At 34.5% G+C, this 15,625-nt stretch overlaps 1 protein-coding gene across 1 annotated transcript in view; it reads right to left on the bottom strand.

The window, feature by feature from the left end:
* Positions 1–15,625, bottom strand: part of LOC129223089 (protein turtle-like) — a 64,801-nt gene that overhangs the window by 28,889 nt on the left and 20,287 nt on the right. The window contains exons 6-7 of the mRNA XM_054857655.1: positions 9,128–9,412; positions 5,682–5,797 (exon numbers count right to left, since the gene is read on the bottom strand). Coding sequence (XP_054713630.1) covers positions 5,682–5,797; positions 9,128–9,412 — 401 coding nt within the window. The remainder of the gene's footprint in view (positions 1–5,681; positions 5,798–9,127; positions 9,413–15,625) is intronic.

Below are 15,625 nucleotides of genomic sequence, written 5' to 3'. Positions count from 1 at the left end.
CAGTTTTTTTATACATACAATTTACATCGACATATAAATTGCAATAATATACCCAGAAGTAGAAGGCAGATGATCCCACCTGCAACACGTACAAATTATTCCTTAAATACGAGAATAGCCCCACTAAATTTCGCTTATGCTAAGAAACTGTGACAATCTCTGAAACTCATGACAACAAAGAGGGAGCTACAGGGGATCCCTGTTTTACATTACATTGCCATTGGTTGGTGAATGCAAGGGTTTCGTTCAGCACTACTTGTGATAAAAATTGGAGACGTCCAATCAAAAATAAACCTTTGAAACTTGTCATTGAATGGAGGATGCTCAGAGCAGATCATAGTTGCATTGGTTTAACGCAGGAAAGTCATAAATTGTCAAGGCCCGAAAGGGTCAGCGCCATCTAGTGGGGACATGATACGAGAAAACTTATTAGAAAGTTGATAGTTTACATTAAGATACATGCTGGTTTGTTACATTTAAATGTATCTCAATTAAAAGCTACAGTTTAGAAATCCAAGAATACAGTGCAAATAGATGCGTAAAAATGTTTCATGGATTGAGAAATAATTTTTTTTCTAATACTATTGTGTTTAAAATGCATTTTTTGAGTATTTTAAACTTTAAATAAAAATACCATCTCAACTTTTCTTAATATACCAATATTAACATAATTTTGTGCAAATTTAGGAAAAAGAAATTGTTCAGACGAAAATTTTTATTTAATTAAATGGAACTCTTAAAAAAACCTTTCAATTTTTCAAAATGTTTGTAATAGGGTGACAGCAAGTAAAATCAATTGATTTAAATCAGTGATATTAATCAAATAATTTTTTCTTTACATTTTTGGTTTAAACTATGTTTTAACTTAAACTCGAGAACATCCACTTGATAATTCTACATTTTACTAGTTATGCTTTTTCTTAGAAAACACTACCCTTTTTTCCGTATATTGATTTTGTTCTTAGAGCTAATCTTCACTTGACCATTTTTATCTATTCGAAGTTTGCATCCTGACTCAACTTGAAAGTTTTAATTTTCAGTCAGTGGCCAATGGATATTTTTATGTTAGTTGCCACTTTTCTACTACAGTAAAACCTGTAAAGTTGACCTACCTTGTAAGTTGACCACCTGTCTATGTTGACCACTTTTGTCAGGAACAGAATTAGTCCTATCTCATATAATAAAGGAAAACCTCTGTAACTTGACCACCTCTCTATCTTGACCACTAATGTAAGCCAAATTTGGTTTGAAGTATTGTAAAAAATCCTTTGTAAGTTGACCACTTGGTTTATTTTTAAAACCTTTCTTCAGCAAATTATTTTATTTCATTATTTATTATTATTATTTCTTCATTTTTTTTTTGATAGCTTTCCAAAAATGTTTTTAATGCTTTGATGAGAGACTAGCATTTTACTAACTAAACAGCAGCATGAAGCTTATGCTGCTCTTTATTCTCCAAACGTTTTTTATTTGTTGTTCTATTTGAGATAGCTTTTTGTACTCTGTTCAATGAAAATAGGTGTCAGTAGAAAAGTTCAAAGCCTTTTCTTTCAGTTGCAATATGCTGTGGCAATACAGGAATTGTGCTAAAAAGAGCAGGCCAGGATCAATACATTTTGCCCCCCCCCCCAGCAACAAAATATGTAGGGCCCCTCCCTAGTGGCCAGCAGTGTCTATTTGTAAAGTGAATAAGTCTTAGTGCTAGTTTTTTTCTATTTTTTTCCTTTAATTTCTAGGGCTGTTGGCCCCTTTAAGGACGCAGGCCACTCGCTCTGCGGGGTACACAGATCTGGGCCTGCTAATGAGTAAAGTTACATGTTTCTGGTGCAAGGGATTAAGAGATAGGACATTTTAATTTTGCCTTTATGAACTGGGAGAGTTGCGCTTATTGATATGTATGTGTGTGTGTGTGTAAACTTTTTTTAGCATTAAAAATATAAGAGGGAGGAGAATCTTACATACTTTGGAACGGAGTGCCCTAAGTCCGATACTTGTGTCAAACAAAACAAAAGCAAGGATTTTTTTTTTTTAATTTTATGGAAAATTCACCTTTTTTTCTTTTCCCTCCATTTAATTTAAAGTGAAATTTTCTAGCAACGTCTTGTCAAAACCAGTCTATACAAATCACGGAGAAATCAAATATCTGATGAGCGTGTTCCGTTCATTTCAGTGTGACTGCTTAATTTAGAGGCTAACACACATCTACAAAAGCTGGCATCCCTGAAAACTAATAGATACTTCCATATCCGCCTGTAAAATGGATGTTTGGCTTTCAATCTCATCGATGGTCAGACTATAAAGACTATTTTTACTAACTTGGTTTGCACTAAAAGTATGAAGTAAAATAAAAAAAGACTTCTTGAATTATAACCCGAAAAAAATGAAATTGCTTTTCATATCGTTATATTTATATGTTGCTTTTTATGTATTTACATTTGTGCTAATTTTAAAGCAGTTAATAAAATTTGAATTAAAAAAAATTAGGGAAGAAATATAGACAGTAGAACCTGATTCGCTCAAAGCTGCGTACCATCTGTTCTCCTTTCAAGTTTTTATTTTTAATTTTATTAGCTGCTTTAGAATTTACATAATTATATATTTGAGAGAGCAACAGCAATTTTCGAATGTTATAAACAGAAGTCTTTTTTATTTTTTAATGCGAACCAAGCTAACAGAAATAATCTAGATTCATTTCGTTTTTAAACATTTTATTCATGTAATGTTATGCAGTTTTTCTTTTGAATTTAAATAAAATTACCTTTAGAAGGGTCTGATGGGACTAATGCTGCTTTGCAGACTGTAAATCGTTTTCTTCAGACAACGTTAACTTTCTCTTTTTAGAGCAATCCTTTTCGTCATTTTCATTTTTTATTTGGGTTTTAAAAAGCTTGTTATCAGTTTTGCTTGCTTTATTATGCAGCAACTTTCACTTAGAATGTAGTATTCTAAACAGACTGTACGTTTCCAAAAGAATACGCAGTTAATACTGGCTGAAAAATCAATGTGATTCCAATGGATACTCTGGTTAGCAAAGGCAGTTTTGACTATGACCTATGACACACACGAAACCACACCAACAAAAACCTCTATCGTCTCGAATTCCGGTTATGCTATCATTTTCAGATTCGAAGCCCAGTGATCTTTAAAGCAGCATACAAAAACATTTTCTTCAATTCAGAAACAGAGGAATTGTCTTCAAGAGCTAAGGAGGTAGTGGAAAAAACTGAGAAAAGCGTTCCACGAATAGGCTTTCTAGGAAGATTAAGAAAAGGACAGTCGTTTCGCGCACTTTCGTGGAAGAAGAGTAAAGGGGTGAAATTCAGAGGTTTGACATGCAAGATGAACTTTTCAAGTTCATGGTTAAACGTCATTCAAGTTAAAAGCCATTTTGCTGTTATCTGGATTAGTACTGTTCTTTGGTTGCCCTCTTTCTTAAAATTGTGATTCCTAAGAGAAACGAAATGATAGGAGTGAAAAGAAAGTATAAGATTTTTTCAAGTGATGAAAAAAGGAAAATCGTAGAATATTGGCTAAGTTAGATTTGCAGCAATTTCTAACCTTAAGAGGATAAATAATGAATCCAAAAAAAAAAAAAAAAAATATCAGGGACCAAAAACCAATAAAAGATTTTTTCTTAAAAAAGAGATGCTTAAAGTTTCTTTTACTGTCAAAATGATTCCTTAAACTCGCAATAAAGCACTTAATGATGTAATAAAGGAATAAATACCTAACAAAACTAATACAGAGGAATTTCAATCAAGAGTCCATATTGTCTTTAGTATCAATTTCAAATTTTCACCATCATATTCCAAACTTCTATAAAGTTTCTTAAAGCCCCCGTATCTCCAAACCTTTTTATCTCGATTTCTTTTTCTTTCCTGTGAAATTCGAACTATGCAGATTCGACTGTATGCAATATTCCCACTGCGCCGCTCATAAAATTACAAATTTAACAATTTGAGGAATCTATGACAAAGAAAGGCTACATATACGTGGATGTAACAAATAAATCTCATTTCTAAAGCGAAGGGTCAAATTTCACTCAATTATCAAAAAATTGTCGCAGCAGAAGGAGGCATTTTTATACTTGAGGTTCACTCATGGAGCAAATTTTCAATGGCATGGGGGGGGGGGGGGTGAAGTGAATTTTTGACCTTTGTTTTACTCAGAAAAAAGTAGTTTTGATTTTTTTTTCTTCTTTTTTTCTTTCTCTTCTCTTTTTCACTTTTTTTTTGAGACAAACCTTTCGGGGGGGGGGGGGGGGTTGTCCTCAAACCCACCCTTAGCTACGCCCCTGATTGAAAGTATGAAATATTATATTAAACTTGAAAATGGAGAAAGCCAGAGAAAATTAGCCGGCACATATGGAATTTCTAAAACTACAGTGTCTAATATAGTTAAAAACAAGGAAAAAATAACAAAATTATTTAAGCAGTATTTTAATTATTGTTTCACTTTCAATAATGTTAAAGAATGAAAGTGAGTTGAACAGAAAGAATAAGGGTGAATTATTCAAAAAATGAAAACATGGTGCTAGAAATGACAATAAATAAAAAAAAATCATTACCGCCCTTTATAAGTTGACCACCAAAGTACTGCACCGCGAGTGGTCAACTTACACAGGTTTCATTGTAGTAGTCACTGTACTCAGAAATTCTTAAAAATAATAACTGAGGAAATCTTAAGGTATTACGTTAAAGGAGGGCATGAAAAGGCCAGACAAATGAGACCTGCCACTAGAGTATGCATTCTTGTACAAATACAAAATGAGAAATAAACTAATATTGCTTCAACAATGAATTATTGAAAAAAAATACAACAATAAAAACATCTGTGTATGTCTATATATATATAAAAAATATATATACAAAAATTAAAATAAACCAAAAAAATAAAAATCATGAAAAGAAAAGGTCAAAGTTATTTTTTTCTTTCATTCTTCTTGTAACTGGAGGTGTCCCCCCAAAGGAAAGGGAGGGGATATAAGTCTCAAGGTATCAAAATGAATAATCTATGAGGCATTCTGAATAAACTAAGTTCATGTATCTGAATACAGAAAAATACATTTAGCAAATAGAGTTGCTACACATGCCCACATTTTTATATCTGATGCATGTTATATTTAAAAAGCTCTGTAAAAGTAAACAGTAAGCAGAGCCAGAAATTACTTTCTGGGTAGGGTTTTTAGTCATAACTGTCTTTACATGTTTTCAACTAATGTATTAGGATTGGCAATATGTTTTTGAAACCAAGGATCTTATTCTGTGTGTATCTGGGGGGGGGGGAGGTGACCCAAAAACCCCCACCCCTGGCTGTTTAACTGAAAGTAAATTTTTCAAAAGAAAGAGTTTCATCATGAAAATTGATGGTGTTTTATACTTTTAAAAATGTTTTTTGTGTCAATCCTGGGTTTTAATCGTGAATCTATAGTGTTGCTTCACCATGTTCTGTAAAAATATCAAAACATTCAAGAAAAAAATAAACAAAAAACATGTTCAAAGCTTTGAAGCAATTGTTCATTTTATGAAACATCAAAGCTTTGAAGAAGCAATTGTTTTTGTTATAAAATTATGAGAAATGCAGTTCTGGAAAAAAAAAGAAGAGCAAAAATATTAACAAGAAATTTATAAAGACACACAAAAAGTCTAGTTTCCTACTATTGAATTGGGGTTAGGACTCACTCTTCGCCATGTTATAGCAGGCTTAGGTTGACCAATTCCATCACAAGGTAATTTAATTTCACTGTCAACTGGCTTTTGATATATTTCTTTTGGCTTCATTGTATATGTTGGAGGCTCTGAAATAAAATGTCAGTAGTTATATATCACATCGGTAGCATATTTACTGATACAGTGAAACCTGTGTATAACAATAACCTATCCATAACAATATTATTTTAGGTCCCAACAGTATCGTTGCAGACAGGTTTTACTGTACTATGCAATCACGATTATGAAAAAGATAAATAAATAAAGAAGAAATGCATCAAAAAATACATAAAAATTGCCTAACCTCATTATCTAAAAGAAATCCCATTAAAAAATTAGAAACGTACATAAAAATTGCATACGTTTAAAAAATTAGAAAAGTACATAAAAATTGCATACGTTTAAAAAATGACAGAAAATTTTACATAAAAAGTCATACGGCTAAAAAATTTTAGTTTGAGTTTTGAAACATGTAGATTTAGAAAAGGCAGATTTCACCAACAAATGTAAAAATGTATTTAAGTAGAAGCAGAATGAACTGAAATATCAATATTATTATACCACAGTGAATCATATTACACATAAAAATAATAAATTTAAGCATGAAATTTCATTCAAGTGAAATTAATTTCATTAGAATTATTCAAGAGAAAGTAAATTAGAATTAGCGCACTATCTTTTTGTTTAAGTAAGTTCACCTGTTTTGATGGCATCTTTCCAACAAATTTTTACAACATAAAAATTTATTGAACATTCTTATTTTTAGAAAAGGTAAAATTTAAATCAAGATTTTTAATTCTTTTGAAATAAAATAAAAGCGAAAGGAAAATTTAGCCGCATGAACGATAAAAGTTTAAAAGCAGAAGCAGACGATCGAACGAACAACAACATTGAATGTAGTCTAAGTGTTGCCAAATTTTAAAATAAAAACTTTTCGCATTCTTATCAAAAGAAGAATAGATTTCACTCGTGTTACGTCACAGCGGAGGACAGGTCAACATAGAGCCGCTATATAGATAGGCCGACGCATCAGCTTAAGTTTTGCCATTTTGGATCGGATTTTTCATTGTTGCTCTGCTAGGGTTACCACAGTAAAGTTTCGGATTTCGAAAAATTTGCCGAAAATAATACTTTATTTAATAAATAATTCACGTGTCGCTAATAATTGCTCACAATGAACAATCACCAAACGCGATAACTCGCCAGAAAAGACAACCACTCAAACGCGCGCTCTGATCCAAAATGGTTAATCTTAAGCTGATGCGTCGGCTCGTATATATAGGGGCCTTAGGTCAACTGTCACAATTAGAGCCACTATATAGATTGCGTACGACAAACCTAACCGTTCAACCGGTGAGTAACCGGTTACTAACCGCAGCGTTTTATCATCTACCGGCTACCATACCAGCTACTGTTTCAAACTGTTGATTGGTTGATTGAAGCACGTGATCATTAGCTGTCACGTGATCGGGTAACTGGTAGCTACCGGTTGAGCTCGTCGCAAGCATAGATAGGCATTAGCTTAAGTTTAGTCAATTTGGATCGGATTTTCCACTGTTGCACTGCTAGGGTTAACACAGCAAAGTTTCGTAATTCGTCAAATTTGCCAAAAATAATATTTTATTTAATAAACAATTCACGTGCCGCTAATAGTTGCTCACAGTGAACAATTTTCAACTCCAGAGCTCGAATACGCTACCTTGCGGTGACTAACAAAACTAAAGAAAAAGGTAAAACGTTCCATTCCACATGTTTTCTTTGGGGTAAATTACAAGGCTTCAGACAGCTTGTGGTGTTATACAATTTCAGAAGAATAGAAAACAAAACTTCCCACAAACACGATGAAAAATTATGTCATTCACTAAGCGTCAAAGCATGTTACAAGTTACGGCGTGCGTTTGTTTTACCTTTTTCATTCACCATTAGACAGTGGCTTCAGCGACCCCTATTGTTTATTGGAGTTGCGAATCACCATACGCGATAACTCTCCAGAAAAGAAAATTACTCAAACTCGCGCTCCAATCCAAAATGGCTAATCTTAAGCTGATGCGTCGGCTCGTATGTATAGGGGCCTTAGTCACAATGGTACAGAGTTCAAACCCCAACCACTGGCAAAGCAATTTTATACAAAAAAAAAAAAAAAAAAACACACGTCTACTTATATGCAAAAACATTAATTTTTCAAAGTTGAGGAGATAGAGGAGTAATTTACCACTCATTTCCTCTAAATGACGGATATGCCTATGGAGTCCAACGACTTCATTTTTTGGTAGTTTTTCTTGCAGAGGATGCTACAATCGCTTAATTTTATCCCGCTTAATGTAATACAATTTAAATGTACTAAACCAATGTAATGTGTTATTTTGATTCCGGTTAATGGAATATTCCGCTCATTAAAATATATTTTGTGGCTAAATGGCTATTCCATTAAAGTGGGTTCGACTGCATTTGACATTCTGTGCCAAATCACACCAACCGTCATGATAACACTACACTGATTACTGGTTTATTGCTTTTCTGTCCATGATTTTCACACAAGTGCACACAATTAAAGAGCACTTCTTTCATACTTTTCACAAGCAGTTGCAGATTCAAACAACCATGAAAATAGTTTGAAAGACTAATTTACAGGATGTCCTGAATTATACTGACTGTTTTCAAAATTTTATAACAGGAAAACTGTTAATGATAATGAATTGCCAAGTTTTGTAGCCGACTAGCCGATATATCACCAAGTTGACAACAAATTTGGTGAAGAAAAATATTTTTTGAATCTGGTTTCAATTTGGCGCTATTTAGAGTTATCCATTGAATCATGTTAAAATTGTCGATATTGGGAAAATTAATGTGTAAAACGCTTTTTTTTCATCGGTTCGCGGCAAACTAGGGGAGAAAATATTTAAAGTGTTTCCTTGTTTTTTTTAGTTATTCAAAAAACATGCATTGTTTAATAGATGTAAAATGAAGTAGTGTGGTGTTCATATCAGGTTTTTTCTTGGAATTTTCTTATCACATTTGTAAGTACCTCCAAAAAACAGTTTATTTGGCAAAGTGAACATACTCAATGATTACGAGAATCATCGGGGTTCCCATTCGTTTTCAGAAATCAAGTTCCTTGATTTTTCAGAATAAATAAATAAATGGATTGTAGATTTGATTTTTGAATTTGTGGCTTCTGTATGATTCCAAAACTATGATTCTTTTGAAACACACGCTAAATCATTTTTTTTTAAGAATGTAAGAATTAAAAAAAAAATAATAATAATGACTCTGGAACATTTTTCCAGTGCCATTTTCGAATTTTTCTAGGTTTTGACTAAATGAGTGATTTTTCCCCTTCCCTTACTTTTATGATCAGAATAAATTCCCTGACAATACAAGTTTTCCCAGACGTGGGAGCCTTGAACCATTTCACTCACCTCTGACGAGCACTTCCATGACGTTGGATGTGCCAGCCGTGCCATGGATGTTGTAGGGGGTGCACCGGTACCGGCCCTGGTGCTCATGGGTGATGCGCTGGAAGAGCAAGGAGCCGTTGTTGAGCGTGACCACGCCGGGGGTGGCGTTGGGGTCGAAAGGCCGCCGGTCCTTCGTCCACGTTATGAACTGGAAGGGCGGGCTGGCCTGCACGTAACAGCGCACCACGCCGGACAGGCCCTCGGGTAGGTACTGGGTGGTGGGAGAATAGGTGACGCGAGCCGGATCTGTGCAGACAAAGCAATAAAATTATCTTATGAAATGCGTTTCAGCTAAAATGGTAAATCAAGCAGGGTTTCCAAAATATTTAAAAAACGGGGAAAAAAAGACAATGGGTGTCTATTGCTTTAAAATGGAAGCATTCTCGGATTCTTTTTCCTCCAAAAATTTATTCTAGTTACACTCTATAACAATAAAATCGACGCACCAAGAAGGAGTGATCCAATTGACACGAAAATTGATGGATAAGAAAACAATGCACATAATAGTAAATGATTAAATTCTCTGAACAATTGAATAATTTACGTCAGAGTTACAGTAACAAGTTCAATAAGGTATTGACACACCTTTAGCCTGGATACAAGCTGAAATACGGCGTGGCAAACACCGATAAAACTCCTGGAGTGTGTCCTTCGGTATTTCCGGTCAAATTCGCTCCAATTGTAGGACGAGGTTATCAACTTTCCTCGCCAGATGCAATCGCCATCCCATCATATCCCAGACATGCTCGATGGGAGAGAGATCTGGCGATCTGGCAGGCCATGGAAGAGTTTGACAAGCTTGCGGGCAGTTCATAGCAACACGTGCCGTATGTTATCTGGCATTGTCCTGCTGAAAACCAGCCGAGAGTCTGCATAAGGAACGGGAGCAAGACAGTTCTTAGGATGTCGTCGACGTACCGCTGTGCAGTAAGTATACCTCTAATTACGAGCAAAGGGGTCCAGTTATCAAATGAAATGGCACCCCAGACCATAACGCCTTGTTGAGGTTCAGTGTGGAGTGCAAAAGTGAAACTAGGATCCCCCCTCTGCCCTGGGTGTGTCCAAACACGCCTTCGATGACCATCATGACACAGTTGGAAGCGGGAATCGTCGCTAAAGACTGTACGTTCCCAGTCTGCACCATTCCAACCTGATCGAGCCATGCACCACTGTAATCTAGTTCGGCAGTGTGCAGGCGTCAGTGGCAGGTGACGTAACGGTCGACACGAGCGTAGATTTCGTTGTCCCAACTGTCTGTAAATGGTCATGATGGACACTGGTGTTTGGATTGAATGTCTGATGGTTCAAAGAGATGAAGAAAGTATTGTGACTGCTGATCGGACAATCACTCTGTCAGCACGATCTTTTGTGACTCTAGGTCGACCGCTACCATCCTGACGCTGAATTCTGCCATTTTCCACCCATCCTTGCCAGCATCTTCGAATCGCCACATCGCTTCGACTCGAATGACGAGCTTTTCTCCGATTTGGGGGCCGTGGTAGCCCGATCGATAGAGTATCGGATTCGGGGCCGGAGGGTCCTGAGTTCGAACCTCGATGGTTGAAGACCCACCGTCGTCATTAAAGGGGACTGGGCGACGTTAAATATGCTCGTGGTCTCAATGTCCTCCAAGTGAAACGATACCTCTGGGGGTGCTAGCACCAGGTAGCTATTAGCTCCTGGACTAGTTCTAAATTCTCATTAACTGTTCGATCCGGTGATGGTGCTGCCATCTATAGGTATATAAAATAATGGAGGCAAGGCACTTGGTATGCAGTCCTCGACATAAATACAGTTGTAGTCAGTTGTGACTCTGAATAGGAATAGGTTCTCCGATTTGACCAACCGGCCTCTTTCAACACAATGATACGACCTCTTTTAAACTCTGACAGTTGCTCGTAATGAGCACGAACCATGTGACGAGGCATTTTTAAGTTGTTGAAAGGTAACCTGAATCGCAACCAAACCAAAAGTTTTAACAACTGCTTTAATAACTGCTTGCACAACTGCTTAGTTTTAACAACTGCTAAAAGTGCTGAAAGTTGCTAAAATTTTAACAACTGCTATATACATCTGCTGGATGCGCAGTGTCGATGCGCTGGAGATCAAACTATTCATTCATTGGACACCAAATTTCAATCATTTGCATATCTGGTCGAAACACTCATGCATACGAAATTTCAAAGCAATCGGATGATTGCTTCTTGGTTCATCGATTTTTTTTTGTTACAGAGTGTATTTGGTGAAAAACTTCTACTATTAAAATAAAGCACTTTGCTCTGACAATGTTAAAATAGTCGTCAATAGATGCAAATAAAAAACTTTAAAATAAGCAGACAGGTTTCAATTGCAATCGCCCCCGTCATCAGTGCCTAGATAAGAAATGGAAAGCATTTCAAGAGTGCCGATTAAATACTTGAGAGACGGATATAAAACCAATCAGGTTTCAGGATTTGCTGAGCATCTATTGGCCGTAGAGATCTTAGAAAATACTAAAAAATCACAATAATATTTGTTGAAAGTCTTTGGCGGTTCCTCACATTTCTTCGATTCTACTTAATGGATTCGAATTTGCATTTCTAATATCTCTACGGCCAGTCGCGGTGCCCAGTTAATGCTGAAACCTGATTGGTTTTATAGCCGTTTCTCAAGTATTTATACAGTTGTTCTTGCAATTTTTTCACTTCACAGCTGACAAATGGGGCAATTGCCCTCGAAACTAATCTATGTATTTGACATTTTTTATTTGCATCAATTGAGGTTGCACTTTTTAACAAATTTAATTACTGTACAGATATAACAATATTAAACTTAAGCATCGGATGATAATGTTTCTGCTTACAAATGACTATCGGTACAACAACTGAAACGGAAGAAAATTTCAGTATAAGTCTTATCAGAAATTGGCATTGAAAGTCTTATAAGTTATTAAAAGTTTCTGTTACAGTTATTTTTGAACAAGTTCTACAAACACAAAAACTGATTTCAGGATATAATGAACCATTTGTTATACTGATTGATTGCATAAGCAATTTGTATCTTAGGAAACATAAAAATACACTGGAATAGGTGACTTCTTTGGTTATACAGGAATACAGGTAGTGCTTTTACTTCATTAACTCCTAGGAAACATTAATTCGATATTTTCCCCAAAATGTTCACATGAAAGGGAATTAACTTTTAGAAAGAGCAATACGTACACCAAATTCTGTTACCAAAATAATTTAGTAATCAGTGACACAAATGATAGATTTTTCCAGCGAGCAAGTTTATTGGCGTTGTGATTTTAGAACATGTTATTTTTACTGTTTTGTTGTTGTCTTCAATCATATGCTCCCCTGAGCGTAATTTCAATCTTCGCCATGACTACATTGTTTGGGGTAGAGAGCTTACCTTTGGTATTAAGTCACGCAATTCGCACATTAAGAAAATTCATTCAGTACATTGGAAGAAGCGTCTTCTTTTATTTGTTCGTAGAACTGAGTGTTAGGAGATTGGCATTTATGAATAGTACAAACGTAGGAAATTGATTTTAATTAAAAGAGAATAGTGATTTGAAGTGGATGTTAAGACGAGTCATTAGGAGCGAAATTGAATTGTTTGTTAATTTTGGCTTGTATTTTAATAAGTCACCAAAGGTGGATTGTAATTACTGCAAGCATTTCATGTTGCTTACATAACAAAGTAAACTCATGAGAAAATAAATTTTAGTTAATCTTTCTAGCATCAAAACGATTGAAAAAGGTAAAATGCTTTTAATATCTAGGTAGAAATTGTTCATAAAAAAATATTTCATTAGTGCGAAATTTATATTTTATAAACTGAACATGAAAGATGAGATGCCATTCTTATGTATTTTTTGTTCTTTTTGTATGTACATCCTAACCATACACTGGGGCCTCTGTGGCTCAGTTGGGGGCGCTTCGTAAGTCGGAGGTTGTGGGTTCGACTCCCACCGGTGTTTCGGGGTATTATTTAATTCTTTTTGTATTGTAAATATTTCTGTGTTTGTGCGAAGGCAAAAGCGCTTTGTATGTCGTCCTCTCTATGTACAGTGGCTCCCAAAAGTGTTCGTACACTTTGAAATTTTTTAGTAAAACCAAAATAACTCAAAACTGAATTCGACTATAAAGTCCAATATTTTTTCACATCATTCCTATGTCATTCTAAATATAACCCATTGGTTTTTTTCAAAATATTGACGGATCTTCTTTTTGAAATGGGTCAGAAAACGAAGAGACAGAGAAATAATACGCCACAAAAGTTATCGTACACTCAAATATTTTCGAATAAATTCATGATTAAAATGATCATATGCCGTTTTATTAGTATTTTTTGAATGGGGTTGACCCTTATAAGTCATTTGGCTTTATTTTTTTGTTTATTTGTTCCATAATATATTGCTTATTATACTACAAAATGGCTGGTATTCGTAAAAAACCGCAAACTCCATTCAAATTTGAATTTTTTCCCCACAGTAGTGGTAAATTGGTTAAAAATGTCTCCAAATTAGTTAATTTATTTGTTTGTATGGTAAAGTGCTTGATAAAATGCTTTAAAGAAAGGAATCGGACCGAAAACAAGGTAAGAAAAGGTCAACCGGAAAAGTTGACAAAACATGATCGTAGATTTAAAGTTAAGAAATTTATGAAAAATACACATTTGAGTACTGTAAAAGTTTCTGCAGAGTTAAATGAAATATTTTACATTTAATTTTCACCTAAAATTGTTCGCCAAGTTCTTTGATTAGCTGGATTAAATGGGACCTCTTCCCGCAGAAATTTTCTTGGTCGTGCGAAAAACAGAAAGCTTACGGTTTTCGTCCCAAAATCAATGATAAATAAGCTAAAAACAGTTTAGAATAATGTCTTACTTACAGATAAAAAGTAATTCAACATTTTTGGTTAAATTGTTGTATAATTGTAAGTAGAAGAAAACATTAGGAACTTAATCTTAAGAACTTAGTTGGATCAGTTAATCAGGACGGTGAAGGTGTTTTAGTGTGAGGGTGCATATCAGCATCAGGACTTGGTAGTTTGTAATTTTTTGATGAAATAATGAATCATGCTGTTCCTTTAAATATTTTAAAAACCAATTTTGAACTCTCAGCCAAAAATTTGGTTATTGGAAACAACTTTGTTTCTTATCAAGATAACGATAAGAAGCACACAGTTTTCAACGTTTGCGTCTAGTGCCTCGAAAATTGTCCTAAAGTTTAGAAAATACCACCTCAGTCTCCAGATTGTAACTTAATGTAACGTATTTAGAGATATTTGGAGGCTAGATTACAAAAATAGGGCTTTAAAACGAAAATAGAGCTAGAAATAGTAATACTCGAACTGTGGTAGAACACTTACTCAGAAATTACGCTAAAAAAAGAAAGAAAAAAATGAAGTCTATTCCCAGACGTTTAAAAGGTGTTATGAATACTGTATGATATTCTACTAATTAATAACTTAATCAAAAGTTAGATTATTCAATAATATATAGACATTTTATAAAGTGTACGAAGACTTTTGTGAGATAAAATTTCGGGCACTTTTCGGTTTTTGAGTTTTAAAAAATTAAGTTTTAATATTTTTTGAAAACTTTTCATCATAATCTCATATATTATTTCTCTAACCTGTTTTTCTGTTACCACGCAAAATCTTCTCAATTCCTTTATCAAATTTCATAATTTACCCCTCATTTTAAAGCTCTTAGTTTTAGGTTCTGACTACAATTTTAAGTATTACCAATAATGTTTATTAACAATTAATATGGTGACTAAAATGTGTTTATGTTTACTTTTCATTTTAGAGGTAGAAAAAAAAGATTTATAGATCATTACTCAGTAAAATATTGCTGAAGCATTTATACCATTATTGTTATTTGTAGCGGATATAAGGGGGGGGGGAGGGACGGTTTCCCTCCCGAAGAGATGAAAATAACTTAACTGTATCATTAACTAGATGTTAAAATACTTCTTCAGAACATAAGTAAAAACGAAAAACACACATAAAACATATATTTCAATAAAATCCCTTTGATTTAGTTATGAATGCAGTATTGCAATCATAGGGCAGTGCAAAAAAATACATAAAGCTGACAGATATCGAATTCAAAGGTACAAAATGTCACGATTCCTTCATCAATACTTCTAAGATAGAAAAAAAAATGATTTTTTATTTTAATACTCTCTTGTTTTAATCATTAAAACAATCTTTCGTTATGTAGTTTATCGTTAGCCAACATTTAATGATCTGGATGCCGTCGGGCCAAAATGACGGATCTACTCATTTTTGGCCCAACTTGTTAACGTAAATATTTTTTTCATGTTCAATTTTAAATCTCTCTTGGGGGCCCTTATGTTGTGGGTGCCCTAACATCAAATATAACATTTGTGATATTTGAGATATGGTAAATATGCCCTTGTCAGCCCTTTAGCAGCTAAAATAAAAGGCCATGGTTTCCATGACA

Source organism: Uloborus diversus, chromosome 5 (genome assembly GCF_026930045.1).
Source record: "Uloborus diversus isolate 005 chromosome 5, Udiv.v.3.1, whole genome shotgun sequence".
Classification (NCBI taxonomy): domain Eukaryota; kingdom Metazoa; phylum Arthropoda; class Arachnida; order Araneae; family Uloboridae; genus Uloborus; species Uloborus diversus.
The sequence above is the reverse complement of the archived record's forward strand: the minus strand, read 5'-3'. Positions and strand labels throughout refer to the sequence as shown.